General features: G+C 27.9%; 3 protein-coding genes across 3 annotated transcripts in view; 1 reads left to right on the top strand and 2 right to left on the bottom strand.

Annotated features, from left to right (window-relative positions):
* LOC100192266 (dickkopf-3 related protein) lies at positions 1-7276 on the bottom strand. Its single transcript, NM_001280815.1, is given in 5 exon segments — positions 1-281; positions 377-535; positions 5294-5486; positions 6908-7019; positions 7151-7276. Coding segments are annotated over 5 exon segments (579 nt in total). The 5' UTR covers positions 7214-7276; the 3' UTR covers positions 1-229.
* Positions 7277-11885: 4609 nt separating this feature from the next.
* LOC100204906 (dickkopf-related protein 3) lies at positions 11886-13651 on the bottom strand. Its single transcript, XM_065811115.1, has 5 exons — positions 13376-13651; positions 13150-13282; positions 12810-12911; positions 12478-12661; positions 11886-12000 (listed from the first exon to the last, which is right to left on the bottom strand). The coding sequence occupies exons 1-5, from the start codon at positions 13562-13564 to the stop codon at positions 11955-11957; spliced, it is 654 nt and encodes a 217-aa protein (XP_065667187.1). The 5' UTR covers positions 13565-13651; the 3' UTR covers positions 11886-11954.
* Positions 13652-15022: 1371 nt separating this feature from the next.
* Positions 15023-21141, top strand: part of LOC105845985 (uncharacterized) — a 99716-nt gene continuing 93597 nt past the window's right edge. The window contains exon 1 of the mRNA XM_065812373.1: positions 15023-15564. Within this exon, the coding sequence (XP_065668445.1) occupies positions 15414-15564 (151 nt within the window). The 5' untranslated portion in view covers positions 15023-15413. The remainder of the gene's footprint in view (positions 15565-21141) is intronic.

Raw genomic sequence — 21141 nt, 5'->3', positions numbered from 1 at the left:
TTTTTATATATAAATTTATTTAAAAAACATAACGCCAAAAATACTTATTCTATTGAGAAAACCAATTCCGTTAATAGAACATATTGGTTGAATAAACTGGGTATAAAACATTTCATTTGCTTCCTATTATTTGTCAGTGCATTTATTTACATTATTGTTTGTGTTTGCTTGCTTGGTGTGGAATTTGTAATCAGTACCTAGTGATTCATGTTTGGGTTTTACTTTGTGTCTATTTCTTTTTATCATCTTCCTTCATACATATTTCGTGAATTCCAAAAAGACTGAAAGTCAATGAAAAAATATTAGGGAATTAAATAAAATAGGAAAAAAGAAAAATGCTTGAAGTACGATTAAATAAATCTGATCGTTTACTTACCCAACTTGCTTGCATATAAGCGCTTGTTTACAAGGTCCGCATGCTTTTTGTACTTGAGCTCCAACGTAAACATTTCTGAAAAAGTTGATTGGTCCGCAAACCATGTTTTCAGCTAATGGTGGCTTGCATATAGATATATGAGGATTTATGGCCGGTTCTCTATCAAAAAAAAAAGTTTTTTTTACAAATTATTATTGAAATTGATAAAACAATAATTTTGTACATTTGTTTTACAATCGCTTTATGCTGGTTTTTAAAAATTTAAACTGTAATCATTACAAAGAAATAAATTTGTTTAAAAAAATTAAAAATTGTGATAGGTAAATAGCCAAATAAAAAATCAAAACAAAAAAAAACAATAATTTAATAAACTAAATTAATAACATAAGATGCGTGTTTATTTAATAGAGATTTTCTTATTTGATATTTATTATTACTATTATTATTACTATTATTTTTATTTTCGGTAAGGGCAGCATTCAAAATAAAAATTAAAAAAAAAAAAAATTGTAATGAATTAGGTTTCTAAAATTAATGCATGAACTTAAATGCTTGCAAACATTGTTTGACACTTGTAAGATGTTCATTTCTACTATTTTTTTTTATTAATATATAAATAATATTTGATTTTTACGTCGAAGTCGGGTAAATTGACAAAGCATCCAACCTTGTTGTCACGTGTATAAAGGCTTCTCTAAAATAACTGGCATTAAGGTTAGTGCGTGACAGACAAAATGGATTTGAGCAGCTAAGAAAATGATCATTTATAAAAAAAAAAACTATTTGGTAACTAATTTTGAATATAAATTTATACATTACGTTTTTACCATATTTTTTAACTTGTAAATTTTATCAATTTTAGTTTTATTGTGAAACTAAATATATACTAGCATATACTAGCAGACCGGACCCGTAAAAATACGGGTCTTTGTAAGTCTATTCCATTTAAATTTTTTCAACATCTTTTCCATATATATATATATCCTAATTGTCCGGAACCGTTATATACGGGTCTTCACTAAACGCGGTAGTGGTGTAGTGGTAGAGCGCTCGCTTCTTAAGCGAGAGCTTTCGATTTCAATCCTTACCACGTCTCTGGTACTACCAGAGACGTGGTAAAGATTGATAATCTTGCTGTATCATTTGTAACAAAAAAATATATATATATCAAAAAGTGCTTCTAATTGTAAAATTATATTAATTATATTCTAAACTTTTCTCATATTATACGTATACTATACACGATCGTTTCATATACCGCCGGCAAACTCAATTTATGTTTAAGACGTTTACACTTACAGACGTTTACACTTACAGACGTTTGTACGTAACGCTATACAAATGTGGGAACTAAATAGATGACGTAATTTTAGCAAACAGAAATTATCAAGAGACACGAGAGTCATGGCAAATCTAAAATCGAAATTTCAAATTTTCTACTTGGATGAGAAAATATGTTTGTTTTTTTAATTTTGTCAATTTTTTGAAATACAATAACATAAATACAAAAATTTAAAATAATAGTTTAAACAAAAAAGACTTTTAATTATTAGAAAAGTTTTCTTATGTTACACACGGTCCTGTATAAAACGGTATATTAGTGAATTTTTTACCTTTGCATGTAACATATTTGTTTATATATAAGTGCAACTTTATTCCTATCCAATAAAGCTTTGAAAATGAAAAAATTTGAAAAAATTTAGAAAACCCGCTTGAAAAGTGTTTATTAAAACAATAAAATAAAATTTTAATGTTTTTTCTAGCGACGGTATGCGACTATAAAGCGTATGCGGTATGCGACTATAAAGCGTATGCGGTATGCGACTATAAAGCGGTATGCGACTATAAAACGGTATGCGACTATAAAGCGACTAGCTTTTTTTTTTTTTTTTTTTTTTTTGCCTCCACAGCAGCATCTCCTGGTGTGGCAGGGCATGTTAAGTTTTTTTTTAATTATGTTTCAGACCATAAATTTTTTTCAGATCATCCGCGACTTATTAGGACTAATTATGCGCAATAAATTTCTCCCTGTGTTGTGATGTTTTTACACTTTTTTATAAATTCTGTCCCAATTGTTTGTTATAGTGTATAATATCTTTACATATGTTTTGTATATAATATTTATAAGACTTCAAAAGTGTTTTATTTTGTTTTGTAGATAAATTAAAAGAGGTTTTAAAAAAAAAGTATTCCAATGGTAAGACTTGAACCACAGCAATATATATATATATATATATATATATATATATATATATATATATATATATATATAATGCTGTGGGTATAACACCCCCAAACACACCCGTAAAATTGCCTCTGTATATATATATATATATATATATATATATATATATATATATATATATATATATATATATACATATATATATATCTATACATATATATATATACGTATATATATATATATATATATATATATATATATATATATATATATATATACATATATATATATATATATATATATATATATATATATATATATATATATATATATATATATATATATATATATATATATATAGAAAGAGAGAAAGAGAGAGAGAGAGAGAGAGAGAGAGGTAACCATGATAATCTACAAAAAAAAAACTTTGAACGGTAACCATGATGATCTACAAAAAGAGGCTAACCTCCAGTGACGGATCTAGCATTTTTTGATGTTTCAGATAGCTAACTTCCAGACATGGAGATAACTCTAAACATTTGTATGTTTATACTTATGTCAAATAATTATGCTTTGCAAAAAATTGCAATGATTAGAGGCTAGGAACAAAAAACCCTTAAACCTCATCCTCTCGCCCAACCCAAACATGGGCGGGGGAATGAGGGGCAACAAGTTGATAAAATATTTTTTGTACTATTCTTTAACTAGACTTATAATCAATAAATATTAAGTTTCATAGTATTATCTCTCAGCGTTCAAAAATTGACCAAATAAAGTCTGTAAACCCTTAACCTTTAGGTGGTTACAAATTTGTAGCTTGGCAAATAAAACAGGTCCAAATACGTATTTGTAACTTGGCTAGAAGAGAAAGAGCTTCATTAGAAGAACCCACTAAGTATGACACTAATATTCCATACAGTGAAGAATAAGAGATTTGTAGTGGTAGATAATGGAATTAAGACTAAGATAATGGCAAGCGAGGTTAGAAAGAAATGAGTTTGATAATATTAAAAAAATTTCTGCGATACATTATATGAAGCAAGCTTATGGAGAGGAGCAGAATGCTGAAAAAAATGCTGAAAACTTAAGATATATTAATGGCAATAGCCCTTGTCTGATCAAATATTGATCAGGAAAATCAATATGGTTTTTTTCTTGATCTTGAAGATCAAAAACCATACTGATTGTCAGAGAGTAAGTTCTTAGATTCAAGATAGGATGTTAAAAATTTTTTGATCAAAGATTCAAAGACCTTGCTATTAATAGAGAGAAAACTGATTGGATGATAGGTAGAGGGGTCAGAATATTCTCTAGAGTTTTTATAAATAAGAAATTTTTTAAGCAGGCAGGAAAAAAGATACAGTCAAGAGTTTATTAAGTAAATTAGAGAGAATTAAAAAGAGTTCTGGAGAAAAAATTTGAAGGAAAATGACAAGACTATGTTCTGAGGACCAGGAGCCAAGTTTAAGTTGAGTTGAGAATTTTGTAAGACTATAACTGGAATGCAGTTCACCACAAACTCTAGAAGATTATAACTAAGAAATGACTTTAGCAACAGAAGCTAGAGTAATTTGGGTTTTTAACCATGGGTTAACCTGTTTAACTGAAATAGCAGGAAGAGCATGGTCATTAAATTCAAGAGTCGAATTAGAAGAAAAGTACTTTGCATATAGTTCAGCCTTACCTTTGGAAGAGGCAATAAAATCAGACTTATGAATTAAAGACAGAATCTTCAACTTACCTAAGTTAATAACACTGTTGAAGATTTTCAAAAAGTCTTGAGAGTCTAACTTCTAAGATAAGATACAAGATATAGTAAACTGATTTAATATATCGGAGAAACTTACAATTGACAACTAGGGTTAATAAACATCTAATGTTTGTAAGCATTTAAGTTCATCTGTTTATTTTAATATTCTTCTAAATTCATCTTTCTGTTAATGTTTCTCTATGATGACTTTAGTTTTAATTTTTATAAAATAGAGTCACAATTGTAAACAAAATTTTTCGAAAGAGTATTGAAATTTGTCAAGAATTAAAAACATCGTGTTTTTCTTAAATGTATTTAATATTTATTGTTGACGAGATGTTTGAGAAATACACTCATTTGTTTTTTAACACTTTTTGTATTTAAAACGACAGTAATATAAAACTACAATGTTAAATAGTCTTTGCACAAAGCTTTTTTTTAAACGAAATTTATTTTAGAGCTATAAGTCTTAGAGTGCCCAGCAAATATTGTTGTAGTAAAGAGTGGCCGGCAAACATTGTTGTAGTAAGAGTGGCCAGCAAAAATTGTTGCTGTGGATTTGAAGTGGACCTTTGTCGGTATTTTGATCGGTTTATTGGAATTTTAAGTGGACCATTACTGGAATCCGCTATAAGTGACCAAAATGTGAAATAATAGTTATTCATCGACTAGCTACTTTTGGCGGCTGCCACTAATAGCCCGCTAAGTCACCGATGAGCAAAACTAAGGTGGACCGTTCAAAATGCTTATATAGGTCCACTGAAATTCCACTATAGAATGTTTGCTGGATGGTAATACTAAGAAGCTCTAGTCAAACTAATCAGTTAAAGCATTCTAACTAAAAATCACAATCATTTAAAACATTCTAACTAAAGACCTAGTAACGATTATTTTTGCAACACATTTTAATTTGACACATACGAATGTTTTTCTAGATAAAAATATAACAGTGCTAAAATGGAGCTGTAACAACAGGCAATACCTTACGCAGCAAGCCGCTTTACCTTCTCCAGCACAATCCTCGTGTCTATCACAAAATGTTCCCGGTTGTCCTTCAGAAACACCAGCTTTACATCTTCCATAAGTACACTGTCCTTCGCAGCATTGGCCATTCTGTGTACAGGCTACGTTCTCTTTTAAGCAATGAACACACAGAAACAAATGGCAATATTTTTCTAAAAATAGAAATCAATTTAGTAGTCTTTTTAACTTATTCAAAGTATATCAACATTTACCAAACTACAAGTTCGCAATTGATTTATAAGTTGATTAAAAATTTAATTAAACAACTTTATTAACTATTTAAAAAAATATTCTTTTTTTTTGGTTTGTGGAGATTCATAGTTTTGTTTATAATTTTCTTCAGAATTTAGTTTTGTATTTGCAATTGGAACAACTAAGAATTTTTGTAAAACAAACAGGAATCTTTAAAATGAATTTTTATAGAATCCTTATTTTATGGCTATATAAAAATCTAACAATGCGTATCAACTAAAACACATGACGCGTAAAAAACGCACTTAAAAACATGCACACATCTAAAATAATGAAAAAAAACCTTCGAAAAATTTAAGTCAAACTTATGTCTAATTTCAAAATTTATCGATGGTTTTTAATTTGAAAGCCTAGTTCTCAGCAAAATTAAATATAAAAAAATGTAGCTTGGTTATGATATACATTATGGTATATACCTTTGGCCTGGTTCTGAATAGATTAACCAGATATGTCAAGGTTTCAACAACAAAACAACAACAAAAATAACAACAACAACAACAAAAAAAGAGAATCTACATAGAACTAAAATCTAATATAGAGATGTTCGAGATTAGAATGATAGAGATTATGGTTATCATTAATATTAGAGATTATACAAAAGAACTTCAGACATAACCATGTTTTACATTACAAGATTATCGAATAGCTAAAATCTTGACTCAACGATATTAATTTAAACTTATTTTTTTTCATTACGATTACAAAATATTTTCTGAATATAAAAATACTCGTAGAAATGTTAAGGGAAAAGTATAAAAAAGACCATGTTTAAAACATATCAGTCAAACTTATCATGATTAAACATATCAAATCAAGCTAAAGCTTCTGAAGTATTAATATTGGGTTTTTGATCAACGAGTTATAAGAATTTGTATTGGTTTAACTTGATTATTATGATGAATCTTAATAAAGCTAAAACAAAAACACTTTAAGTTTTTTAAAGCTCTGAAAAACACTAAAAAAAAAAGAAGTACGCTTTGAAAACGCAATTTTAACGTAAAATAGCGTTTTAAAAACTCTTTTTTATAAATTAATGCATGAATTTACTGTATATTCTTAGAAAAAGGATTTATAGAAATTTTCTGAACCCAAGTTAATTGCAAACATTCCTAAAAAGGTATAAATTTAGTTTCAACCCCTCCTTATCTAAAATTATTACGATACTGCTACTGCAAAAAATATTGATTTAAATTATACTATTACATTAATAATGAATTGTACTTTTAAGTGTTTTTTAAATTTTCAGTGTTGTTGAATAAATTTTTTTCAATGTTATCTACTACCTAAAAGCAATTATCACTTTTTAATCTTTTCAACTTACTCTCAGGGCAAGCTTTGTGGGCGTTACATTCTTGAGAGTAATATCCTGGAGCAAGCATGCGAGGCTGTATATCGCCTCTTTTTTCTAACGAAGGTGCGACTGGTTTTGGAACCTAAAAAATAAATATGCTTCTTATGTTTTTAAAAACCACGTTTTATAATTGACGTTTTAAATATCTTATTGGAAGATATATTTTATTTTCTCGTCTTATACGAGTTCAGAATTGTTTAAACTAACATTTACCTTTTTGTCTTCTGCATACGCAACAAAAATACAAAACGCATAGATAATAAATAGTGTCGACATTTTCGTTATATATCTTTATATTTTTTATAAATATTTGACTAGCATAAAATTTAATGAAAATCTTCCACAAGGTTGTTTATCATTCACAAAATAAGTTATTGATGAAAGCAATTTGGATGCGCTTCGTTGCACATGGCTGGGGCGCCTTGGTTAATAGTTGTTTTAAATTAGGTTCGGTTTCTCTGAACTAACATTGTTTTAAAAAATAAACATCATGATGAACAACTACATATCTGATTGATCTAATGAAAATGCGGAGATGATTGATCTAATGAAAATATGGAGACAATTGATCTAATAAAAATACGGAGATGATGGTGTATTATAAAAAGTTAATAAAATCCATTATGTTTTTAAAAAACTACAGGTTTTGTGTATTAAGAAATATAAAGGTGGCAACGACAAAAAGAAAATAGGGCTGCCTTATCTTCCCTCTAAATGCATGGTAACTAAAAACAAAAACGGGAATTTAAAAACCAATCTTTGTGAAGAAATTTTGCGAAAAATGCAAAATAATTAAAAAATGTAATCTATTTTAAAATTAAATTTAAAAGTATATTTGATGAAGTTTAAAGATATTTTAAAGCAATTAACATGAAATAATTTATAGTCGAGCCGTGGCGCAGTGGTTAGAGTTCTTGCTTTGAAGAGGTTTGAGGTTCAATAGTGAAATAAGCGACATTGGAAAGTAAAAACGTGTAAACTGCCCTGTTAAATGCTTTTCTGAGTTGCTCTGAGATAATACTGTTGGATCATAAACACGTTTTTATAAAAAGTATAATATCTATTTTAATATCTATTAGAATTCATTAAATTGAAAAATAAAAATAACTCAATATTATTTCAAAAAAATTTCAATTAAAATGTTATTCACTTATAGTTTTGGGCTAAACATAATTGTAACTTGAATATTTGATACGGAACTTGAGCTTTATTAGTTGATTTTTCTTAGAATGTTCTTATTCTGTCCAAATTTCTGATACTATGAAGTTACGTTATATATTCTGGTATCTTAACAGCCTCTCTAATTTACTTACCTTTTCAAACAACAAGCTGTTTTAAATAAATAAATTTAAAAAAAAAATCTTTTCTGGAATATCTAACGGAGGAAGAGAAATTGCCCTCAAGGGTGTATCTCATCATTCCCCCACCTCCCGTAGGGGTGTGGGAATGATTAGATACACCCTTGTTTGGTACACATTTAATATTTTTAGTTTGTTAAACGACAGGTTTAAATATGAGAAGACGGTGTAGGATCAATTGTAATTTAATTTAAATTTTTTTTTGTTAAATAGTTCTTTGTCTTTTTTTATATTAGTGCAGCACCAAACAATGTTTACATAGTTAAGGTAGGAATGAATTAATCAAAAAAATAAGTTTTTAAACGAAAGGTTTTGCTTTACACATTAACCAAATATTTTTAGAAGTTTAATGTTCAACTCTTTCCAAGTTAGTTTTCATTAAGAACTACATATAAGAACTTTATATAAAATTCATAAAAATTACTGAAATTCACGTTCCTGCTTCCTGTCAAACGCGTTTTTGTTATTTGGACCTCATTGTAAACACGAATAAAGTTTTAAACCGTTTTTATATTTTATCGTATAAACTAAACAGTGCTTTCAAAAAAATAGGTACAGTAATAAGTTTATATTTTTTTTCAAAATGATAAAAAAGTATCTTTACTTGCCACAGACATGTTTTTTTGTGTGTTTTTTTTTCAATAGGAAAAATATTTTTGTACAACTAACATATCAGTTACAAGTTCATTTTAATTTTTTTTGTTAATTTAGTTTTATTGAAAAAATCCAAATAAAAACAAAAGCAAAGAATGTTGTAAAATATGATGACCGGTTTAGTCACATTTAAAATCTGTTTAAGTACTCTGATAAGATCTAAAAGTTAAGATACACAGAAATAACTCGTACTGATAAGTACTCTGAAAAAATCTAAAAGATACACAGAAATGATTCGTACTGATGTAAAAGATACACAGAAATGATTCGTACTGATGTAAAAGATACACAGAAATGATTCGAAAAACAGCAAGCAAAGCAACAGTGACAAATAATAGATTTGAACGATAGCTCCATGATCAGCACCAAATAAATTGAAAATTAAAAGTTTTGGAGAGTTTTGTTAGAAATACTCTGAAAATATTTAAATTGATAGGTGGCATTTATTCACTCTGAAAACATTTCACTCTGAAAACATTTAAATTGACAGGTGGCATTCAATGTCATGCAGGATCCAGAATTAAAAGTTCCAGAAAAAGATCCAGGTTAAAAGTTATGGAACGGAAAAGCAGCCTTACATTTTGTCAAGTAAGAACCAATCCAACGTTAAGTTGGATTACGTACAACGTTAAGTACACGTTTAACGAAAACCATGAAAAATGTTATCCTTTAAATACTGTTACAAACATTTTAGTTCGTAAAAACTATTTATGTTTATGCAGCTGGTATAAAACCCATGCTGACGGCCAGAGATCAGTTTACAAGATTAAGATGGTTGCATTGAGAGAATAGGGTGCATGACTCTTTTTTTCGTTCTTCATCCAAACAAACGGTGAGCGTTCGAAAATTTATCAGCACCAGCTGCTTTCATTGATCCATAGATTATTTCTGATTTATATGAAATGCATGATATTTATTCAAGAGTCATAGTGAAATTTTTTTCACATTCTACAATTTATGTAAAGTTTTGACATTTCTTGATGATCAATGGACTTATCCCACATTTGCACCTGCAAATCTATAATAGAAAGTATGTCTGCAGCATTGCCAAGCACCATCAATTTTAACATGCTTTGGTTAATTTGGTCATTAACATGGTCATCTTTCATTTCAGTTGTGGCACGGTTCATATTTTTTTAAATCAGTTTTATCATAAGTTTTTTATATTTCTATATTTACTTTTCTATGCCTGTCGAATAATTTTTTTTTTGTTAAACAATGTAAATTCATATAGCGACTAAAGTTTTTCTTAGCTTGATACCCTCACCCGATTTCTCTGTAATCTATTTCATTCTTGCATTTTCTTAAAGGTTTTTCTAACCCTACTTTCCTTTCAATTTAATAATCTGCTTGTGAGTATATAAAACTTTAAACAAAAAAGTTTAAATTTTTATAAACAATTAGAAACTTAATTGAATTTAATTAATGGATTTTCAGTGTTAATTTCAGTAACATTTTGTATAATATTAAGTTACTTTAAATTACGTTAAATTATTTACATTTTAAGTTTTAACAAACTAAAAATTGCACAGGCATATAAACCAATGGTCAAAACAAGTTTTAATATGTAATAATTCTTTTGATCATTTTTTACAAAACTTACGAACTAGAATCTGTCGGAGCCCCTTCTTGCACACAAGAAATAAATGATAACTATTTTGAAGTTGTCTTTAAAAAGTTCTGGTATAACTTTAAATTCATATACTTGGAATTGCAATAAAGCTGGATTTTGGGGTGCAAAATGCAAAGCAATCGTAAAATTTTGTAAAATTGTAAGACGTGTTTTGAAACTCACGGGTAACAATAAAAAAAATGTAATATACACGGAAAAATTGCTGTAATGTCAGGAGACACTTTATATCTTATTTGTGGTATACAATGGCAAATGAGACTTTCGAGCTGGTTAGGCTTTAGATAGTCAAGCTAGAGCAAAATATTCAATTTCCACGTTAATGGTCCAATTTCAATGGTCGAATGCAGTATACATTGATTGAATGTTTGAAGTAATAGTATAGATTGAAATGCCGATCTATACTACTACTTCAAATTTGATTATATTTTTTATCTCGAGAGCATACGAGTTTTATCAGTTTGGCAGCGGTATTGCTATGTCATAAATATAATCTTTATCTCTCTACCAGCTTATTAATCTCAGATGCTCTAGCAATTAAACATTAAAATTAAAGTTTTTCTTGTCATGTTAAACAAGTTTCTTAGACAGTTCTTACTAAATTTAACAAAGAAACAAAACACAAGAGTTTAGATAAAGAATTTTTAGCTCCGTTGCTCAAACAGATGTTTAAGAGAGGCAAATATTTTATTTATCATTGCTGGTTTTCAATGCTCTCATCAAATTTCATCAAAATCTCATCAAAAAAAAAATCGCATTAGTCAATAAATATTTCAGAAACGTTTAACACACAAATGGCATCAATTCCATTACCAGCAATACAACTTTTACTATCATATTATGAACCCATTATAGCAGCTTTAACAAGTATAAAGAAAATAAAAAAAAAGAAATGAAATATAATATAAAGAGTTTTTTTTTGAGAAAAAAGTTGTTTTCATTTAAATAGAAGTCTAATCAATCGAGTATTTCAAAAGTTGTCAGCCAAATAATGAAGAATACGGTGTTAAAGAAAAGAAGAAGCAAACCAACTCTGAAAAAAGAGGTAACAAAGAAGCTAAAGGGTTTAAGCCAACCATAAACAAAATCATCGCAAAAATTTCCTTAAAAAGAAAAATCTGAGGATAAAGAACAATTTTAAGCTGAAGGTTAATAGCTTTATTTATTTAGGCTGATATAATCAGCCTAAAGAAATAAAGTTATTAAATGCGACAAGTCTTTAAAAAAATCCCAGTTTTAAAAATGAATTTCGTTTTCTATTAAATAATACATAATCTTCATACTTTTTGAACAGAAACAAAACAAACACTACAAAACACTTTATTTTTGTCATTTACAAAAAATAATTTTTATAAAATCTTTTGAATATAGAGGTTTATGTATCTTTTACGCCAAGACAGACATTATGTTGACCATGAATCCTATAAAATAAGCACAATTTATTTAAACAATTTAATTGCGATATAAAGTAATTTTTTAGAATAAAGGGCGTAAGTTTTAAAACTGTTTTCAATTTTTAAATAAACATAAATTTGTAAAAATTTTATTCGTAACTATCTTCACACGAGAAAACTATTTTTAGTCTTTGTTGATAATAATAGCATTAATTCTAATCCTATGCTGATTGAAACATGACTCAAACCAGATAATTTCTCCTCTTTAAATCCGTCAATAGACTTATTATAATATAAATTTTAAAAACATATTCATATAACGAACTTTAAGTTTGTCATAAGATTAGACAAATTCATAACCAAAATTATTAAAATTAAAAAAAATAGTAATAAATTAAAACATTTGCATTTTTAGTTTATTATAAATAAATCGATAAATTTGCCTCCTAAATAAATCAATAAAATTTTAAATTATGGTAGTACTATAATGCATAACTTAAATACCCCACGGCTTGGCAAGATAATCCAGGTTTGCAAGGACCACACATTGGTTCTACATGAGCGTTGGTTGTTATTTCTTGATGAAACAAATTGATTGGACCGCAAGATTCATGTTCTTCTAGCATTGGTTTACATATAGAATGAAGACGGTTTATTGACATTTCTCTTATACAGCACATTAAACTCCCTTGACAATAAAAAATACTAAAGATAATATACTCCTACTTAAATCACTGTTTTATGTTCTTTTTTGCTAAAAATTTTTTTAAATATACTAAAAAAAAATACATTTTAAAACTTTGCACTAATCTTTTGTGCTGTATTAGAAGCAATACCTGTACAATCTTTAGAAAGGTCGCAGAATGTTCCAGCATCACCAGCTTTTACTCCTTTTGTGCAAATGCCATATTGACATTCGGAGCCATCGCAGCACACTCCTGATTATTATATAATACATCATACATACTGAATATTGTATACTACTTATTGAATACAAAATTTTTACGTTTTGATTTTCAAAACAAATATTTTCTTTTTAAGCAGATTTATCTTAGTTAGCCTAAATAATATGATCGAAGAAAGGTAACTTAATTAACAGTTAAATTTTCTACATATGCAATATTTAATTATTGAAATAAAGATTAGTCATATTTCACACAAAAGCAACTAAGTTACCGTTTAAGTTACAGGTTTGTCCTTCCTGGTGGCATTTATAACAAAACATTCCATCACAAAAGTAACCGGGAATGCACTGCTGATTGATATCGCATCTACCGTAAATATCACCAGGACAACATAATTCGTCTTTCTACAATAAAAAGAGTCACTTTTTATCATAAGATAATTCCGCCATATTGAACTGTTAACTGACAAACCAAAATATTGTACAAAACATATAAACTTTTTTAGCTTTGTCGTTTATCTCAGTAGATTGATCAACTTCAGTTATACTATTTTTTTTTGAACTCATAAATTTTGTTTCATCTATGGCGAGTTGTAAAAAATCTCTCGCAAGATTTTCATCGTTTTGCATATTATTTCCATGTATTATTAAAAATAGTCCGATTTCTATAAAAAATTTCAATGTCATTTTACGGTAACTTTCATTTCTTCTTGAAATTAATTCATTGACTTTATTTTAAGCAGCGTTTGCTGTACGCTCACATTGAGTGTTTTCTTAAGACACGCATTTTTGATTTCTTCATTTAGTTTCGTCTTCGCAGAAAAAGTTTTTTTTAAATATTAAACAATTGATAAGCAATAAATTTGAAATCTTCAATAGAGAGCGCTGTATAATACCAAAAATGTAATACTGAAAAAACATCTAAAAAGATATTCTGAAGGAAAGTTAAGAATGCATATTTGGAATAATTTTAAATATGGTTCTATTAAAAAGTAATGAGAGCGTCTCTACCAGAATAACATTACAGACGCAATCAAAACAAAAGTTCATTTTTTAGTATAACTGCTAGTGAAATGACTGAATTAAAACTGTTTACTGAAATGTTAGGTGTTGAAGCAATCTTTTTACAAGCAAATTCTTTACTAGCAGAAAATAAATCAGATTGTCAAAGTAAAAGATTTTTATAAAAAACTTAACAAGCCCAAAAACTAATGCAACTTATTCATAATTAGGTAATTTATTTACAGGAGCAGTAAGCTCTTTGGCTAACAATCGGTACGTCTTAATCAATTTTTTTGATTAAGTCGTACTGACGTGAACCAATTAAACTATTTTATACCATTTTTGCAGGGAATTAAATGCGTCGTAGTTAGTAAATCAATGACTCCCTGAAATTTATATCTATCTTTATATTTCTAAAATACTTAAACCCGATAAATTTTATTTCATTGGTGTAAAGAAAAAACCATAAATTCCACCGATTTAAAGAGAAAACCACAATAAGTTCAGTGGCCCTCAATCCTATTATAAACTCTAAATTCTTATTTAATTTTAATTTTTATACGGTTTTTAAAAAAGCAGTAAGTTAATAAGAAAGATCCAAAAAAATGTTATTTCAGTATCTATAACCTCTAAGTAAAATTCACTTTTATTGGCAGTGCAAAGTATTTTTGATAAATCCCAAAAAGGAAAGCAGTTAGCGACTAAATTGGGACATTTATAACAAAAAACCCTGCAATTTGCCGCAAACCTCGCTAACTATATAAACTAACGATTAGCTACGATTTGTTATAAAAAAGGTGAGAAATAATGATAAAATAGATTTTTTGACTAGTTAGCGAGTTGTCGCTAACAAGTCGTTAAATTATGCAGCTAAATATCCTCGTGGCCAAAAGTTAAGCTAAATCAAAAATCGTTTATTTGGGATTTGTTCTTTAATTACCATTGTATTTTCCCAAAATGAAAAAAAAAGAGATAACCTAAAATCGAAAAACGTATTATCACGCATATTTTGTTACACTAAACCGCGCCATCTAACGACATATGGGGTGATTGAACTGGTGTCAGAGCCTGAGGGTCCGAAACCGGCACTGACCATATATATGCATATATACGATATATGCATTGGCAAGGGAACTTCTTGGTAAAATGCTTTTCCGCGGTGCACTGTGATGAAAACGTCAGGACTACTTGGAGCACCTAAATAACTTATAAAATGAAGGTAGAGAAAAAAAAAAAAAAAATTATATCTCAAACCTCGTAACAATAATCCAAATAGAAAAGCAAATTGGTTCCACGAATTTACTATGGGTTTCATCAGTAGCAACGGTAGCAAAAAGTTTGTCTTAATTGATAAAGCAAAAAAATATTCCGCGATCAGCGTGCACTGTCTAAATTAAAATGTCGTAAAGAAGACTTTAGATTGTCATTCTTAAATTACTTTGTATATGTACGAGTCAAACGGTTTTATAGTCGATCAGATTTCATAGAATTTATTTTTTATCAAAGTTAAATGTTTACAGGTCAAAAACATTAAATGAGCTTAACTGAATATGACCGCGAAGTTTTACTTCAGGAAATCCAACAAATTAAATTTGCACTTGAATCTACTTCAGGCTGCCAGTTCAATGCAAGCAGTGAAAGTGATGAAAGTTATGAAAGCGATAATGATAAAAGTACTCTAAGAGGTTTTTAGATTCCTTATATTTACTTTTAATTGAAATTTTTAGTTTTATTGGTATTTAAAAAATATATTTAGCTAGACGCCTGTAAAACATTGGGGTACCTTGGGTTAGGCATCAGGTGATGAAAATTGCACCCTCCCATTCAAGTCAAACGCCTTAACTATAAATGCAGTTCTAAATGCACAAACTTGGTATAAAAAAATAAAAAGGTCCTAAGGCAGTTTGCGATGCTCACTTGAGTTGTGGATGGTTGCAAAGCTCAAATATTTATTTTTTATTACTAAACAATTGATTAAAACAAAAACTAAATCCACATATTTTACATAAAAAAAACCTCTGTCTGGTAATGTGTTAGATTTGATTGAAATAATAAAGCTGTAACATTTATTCAAACTAAACAAGTAAAAATCTAAATAAAACTTCTGTCAAGATTACTGTATTGCAGTTTAAATATACTTTCAAGGTTAGAAGCAGTTAGCTCGACAGTACTATGATGAAGTATATCAGTAAAATATCACCAGTTTTATTTTCTTAATTCTTTATCAAAATAACATCTGTTAATCAAAATAATCTGATAGGACATTACGAAATAAGATGTTACAATGAATCATTTATAATAAATATATTTATTCATCTTCTGAAATATTAATATTTTTAATTCTGCCCAATCATGTAGCATAGCATATTAAGCAAGCAATTACCTTGTTGCTAGTCTTAATATCAGCATTAAATTAGAGCTTTGATGGATTATCTTCTGCTTTTGATAAACTTTTATAATAGAGTTTTTTTTCCTCTTAGGAGTCAGTTTTATTATTGAAGTATACTTATTTTATACATTTTCACTTAATGCTGCTAAATATAAAGATTCAAATGGTGTTAGTTCAACTACTTAGGGTAGATTGGAATGACTGTGTCATCTTGTTCTAAATTAAAAATACATTATTTAAAATTGCTAATGTCTGAGTAAGTAAGGTAGGCTAATTTTTGCACTTATCGGTGTAGGCAAGAAAATTTTGAGTTTAAATACTTTTTGACTATAGTTTTGGTTGAACCATAAAATGCACACTTCTTTTTAGAACCCATAGTTGCTTGTTTTGCTTTTCTAACCTGTTTTGTCAAACTGATAGCTTAACTACATTAAATATTACCTTAACAATTTATGGTAGTTGTAGACACATGCATCTAGTGCACACGATATTTGTCTGCACCTATTAGATAATGCAGTCTTCACCTATTTTACATATATATATATATATATATATATATATATATATATATATATATATATATATATATATATATATATATATATATATATATATATGTGTGTGTGTGTGTGTAAATTATGTTAGTGTATTTTACAAATAAAGTGCTCAATGTTCTTAAAGAACAGAGCAATAGTAAATTAGTAAAAACACTTATCTAACTTTTATCTTCTGCTTTAAGTTTCACCATTGCTGGATCAAGATTAACTCTTCCTGATGATCCAGCAATGGTTAAACTTAAAGTAGAAGATAAAAGTTAGATAAGTGTTTTTTACTAATTTATATATATATATATATATATATATATATATATATATATATATATATATATATATATATATATATATATATATATATATATCGCACACCCAGATCAAGGGTGCCACAAGTCAAAAATTATGGATATTTAGTTATGAATGTCATCTGATAGTATGTTATGTGTTGTACATGGTGACAAAATACCACAAGTCTAAAACGAATGTTTACAAAATGACAGATACAAATGGCACTCTTAGTTGTAAAAAATATTAAAAACTTAAAACTTCAACCCTGATTTTCTCAGTTTGACACTTTTTGACTTGTGGCACCCTTGTTATATATATATATATATATATATATATATATATATATATATATATATATATATATATATATATATATATATATATATATATATATATATATACATATATATATATATATATATATATTTATATATATACATATATATATATATATATATATATATATATATATATATATATATATATATATAATATATATATATATATATATATACATATACATATATACTCTTGCATGGTCTTTAAATTTTTACCATAAAATGTCAGTTTTAGGTTTTCTTTTCAATTTTTAAGACCGGAAAAACTTTTTTTGTTATTTTTATTTTTTTAACTATTTGATAGACTGCCTAGCTCAACCAAACCCTCAATCAATGTAGCGGCATTCTGTTGCGAGTCAGGCTATAAGGCAGTCGATGTAGCAACACTCCATGTTTTACAGTTAAAAAATAAAAAAATAAAAATATTCAGAATGTTTTATTTTTAAAAAACAAAAAAATAAAAATATTCAGAATCTTTTATTTTTTAAAAATAAAATAAAAATATTCAGAATGTTTTTATTTTTAAAAAATAAAATAAAAACATTCAGAATGCTTTTATTTTTAAAAATAAAATAAAAACATTCAGAATGTTATTAAAAATATTTTAGTCTTTTAAATTGCGCTTTTGTGGTTTAATTACTTCCCGCAATTAAATTAATGCATTTTGACATAATCTAACCTTAATTTTGTCAGCTTTAATGCTACAAACAAGCGAAGAGCTATTTTTTACCACAAACATGTTTTCTTAGCCCTAAACTATAGGAATATATATATATATATATATATATATATATATATATATATATATATAGAGAGAGAGAGAGAGAGAGAGAGAGAGAGAGAGAGAGAGAGAGAGAGAGAGAGAGAGAGAGAGAGAGAGAGAGAGAGAGAGAGAGAGAGAGAGAAAGAGAGAGACTATACTATACTATAAATCGAAATTTCCTAATATCATTTCCGTGCTCTAAACATAAAAAAGTGTGCTTTAATTTTTCGTAAAATTAAAAAAAAAGAAGAAGAATGAAAGGAAAGATTGCAGCCCCATCCCAAACCCTCAGTTGATGTAGCAGCACTGCGCTGGGAGTCAGGCTGTTTGTCAGTCAATGTATGTGCTGAAGCCCCTATGGCTAGCCTTAACTAAATTTAGGTTTTTTGAATTGTGTCAAGAAAAGGTCAATGGTTTTTGAAAGAGTATAGTTTACTTATCACTATGTATATAGTCCACCAAATCAAAAAACTCCTATTAAGTAATTGTGGCAGTTTTATGATTAAAAAGTTGATGTAGATTTTTGTGCCTTTTTTTCGCGCATTTTTGAACTTTAACAAATCTTTAATCATCCAAATCTTCTGCCACAGATTTAATCGCAAAAGACAAGCATAGAAAAAATTTTCTTTTCAAAAGAACAGAGAAAAAGTATGCCTTTTCTGTGGTCACAAATGTTAGATGAAAATGAACAGCCAAAGCCACATAATTTCTAAATTTCAAAGCTGTTTTTCAGATTATAACATTGCTGATAGCTGATATCCTACTGGATTGTGTCCAAGGTTGGTATACTTAATGATACTTATCTAAATAAATATATATAAAAAATATGTCATAAATGTAAAACCATTTACTTAACTGAAAGTTTGATAACGATACATCTAATATCCAATAATATCTAATAATTGCATTGAAAATTTCACACTAGAGTTTCTTTTGCATAAGCTACTGTAAAATGGGGTGACTTTGGCCCAACTTTTAAATGTGTAGGGCTTGAAAAACTTGTTTAACTCAAAGAAATAAGATTTGAAAAATGAATCAAACCACATTTTACAAGGTACTAGTATGTCTTTATCTATTTAAGGTGTAGGGGTATAGTTGAAAGAACGGATGTTGTTGACCTCAGACAGAAAATTAAATTTGATATTGGCTGGTCAATATCATGACTATTCTAGCTAAAAAATGATATAGGTAAAATGTTATTTTATTTTTAATGTTTTAAAAAAATATAAAATTATAAAATTTTTTATAATCTCATGAAACTAAAAACTTGCAACTGTGAAATATGCAAAATCGCAAGAAACAAGGGAAGTATACCCAAGAAAAAATTTGGTATTAAGAGTTCTAAAACTGCAGTTTTTAGTCTGCGGTGTAGTTCTTACCTGAGTAAAGTTAAAAGTGGATTGCGTTATAAATGCAATCCAACAATGCTCAGATAAAAAATGTATTTATTTGAATTTTTGGCTGTGAAAGGTTGTATAACATGTTCTATAGAAAGTTTTGTGTAAATTTGTTTTTATATCTGCATCAGGGTATCAAGGTATTAGAAAAGTCTTATTATTTTGCGTCACTGATAGAGAAGTGAGAGAAAGAAATGTAAAGAACTTCCTCTTCTTAATAAAACTTAAAATGATGATTTTAATTTAAAAAAACCTTTATAACCTTTTGAACCTTTAACCTTTTCAACAATGTAAAGTTTCCAAAAATGTTTTTCATCATTCTCCATAGTTTTGTAACTTATTTAGATGTCAAGGAAAATGGCTTCCCACGTTAATAAAGAAAAGTTATGTTGTGAAAGTGGTGAAACCATTTCGTTGAAGACAGGAGGTAGTAAACTAAAATTATCTATTGGATCTGGGAATACTACAAAAAAAATTTTACTCACAAAAATCTTCTTCAGAATTCTTTTACCTTTAGTAATCATTAAATGATAAAACTTACTAATATGATAAGCTAAAATCACAATACAAATTTAATTCTGCACAATGAAACGATGCAATTTTTATAGCAAAATTTATTATTTAAAAAAATTAATAATTACAGAGTTGTTGAAAAAAGACAAAACACTGTAGAACCTGGACTGAAAGTCTGTGTCCCTGATTTGGATAGTTATTTTCCTCCACTATTTATCAAAGAAAATATTTTATTTGAATTTAAAAACAAAGATAAAACTTAGGAATATAAGAATATTACAGTTGCGTACTGCAATGATGTAACTCTTTTTGTTAAACTACTCCTGGATCTTAAATGTGTAAATTCTAAAAATCAGTTGTTTAAAATTGCTGTCGATGGGGGAAGTGGTTTTATTAAATTTTGCCTAAATATAGTTGATCTCAATGAAATTTTTGGAAATTTTGGAAAAGTTGATGTAGATAATCTTAAAACAAAACCCGCAACAGCTTGCATATCCCTATATAAAGATGGTCTAATAAAAAAATTCAAAGATTTGTTAGTAAATGCTTCATTTCTTCTTCTCGTAGCTCCAGAGATCACAGAAAGATATTTCAACATTAAAATATTATTTGAAAAAATAAATCTTGAAAAAGTTGAGCACATTGGGGTAACTGTGGTGGAAAGTTAAATGGAATTTCTTCTTGAAAAATTCAAAAAAGTGGGTAGTGTTTAATAAAAAGCTGCAAATTAAACTAAAGTCTTTTGGAGAACGCTTAAAGTTGTTAAATTTAGTTGTTGCTTTGTATTGGGACTTTATGAAAGCTTTCAAACTAAAGTTCCGCTTTAAAAAGTTGATATTGGAACATCGTATTACTTTAACACCAAAATTTCATATCCTGTTCAATCATGTATCTGAATTCTGTAAAACAAAAAAATGGGCCTTGGAATTTTTTCAGACCAATCAGGAGAAATTGTTTACCACCTCTTCAGCACTGCCTCTTGGAACCGCTACAAGGTGTCCATTAGTAATTGTAAATATG

This window comes from Hydra vulgaris, chromosome 12 (genome assembly GCF_038396675.1).
Source record: "Hydra vulgaris chromosome 12, alternate assembly HydraT2T_AEP".
NCBI lineage: Eukaryota > Metazoa > Cnidaria > Hydrozoa > Anthoathecata > Hydridae > Hydra > Hydra vulgaris.
This window is presented reverse-complemented; position numbering and strand designations above follow the sequence as displayed.

Excerpts from the sequence above, each read along its gene's own strand:
- LOC100204906 (XM_065811115.1), bottom strand. The coding sequence starts at position 13,564 with ATGACATTGAAATTTTTTATAGAAATCGGACTATTTTTAATAATACAT. Across the intron at positions 12,912-13,149 it reads ACAAACCTGTAACTTAAACG|GAGTGTGCTGCGATGGCTCC; the intron begins GTAACTTAGTTG and ends TATAATAATCAG. Across the intron at positions 12,001-12,477 it reads TTATCTTGCCAAGCCGTGGG|GATTCATGGTCAACATAATG; the intron begins GTATTTAAGTTA and ends CTTATTTTATAG.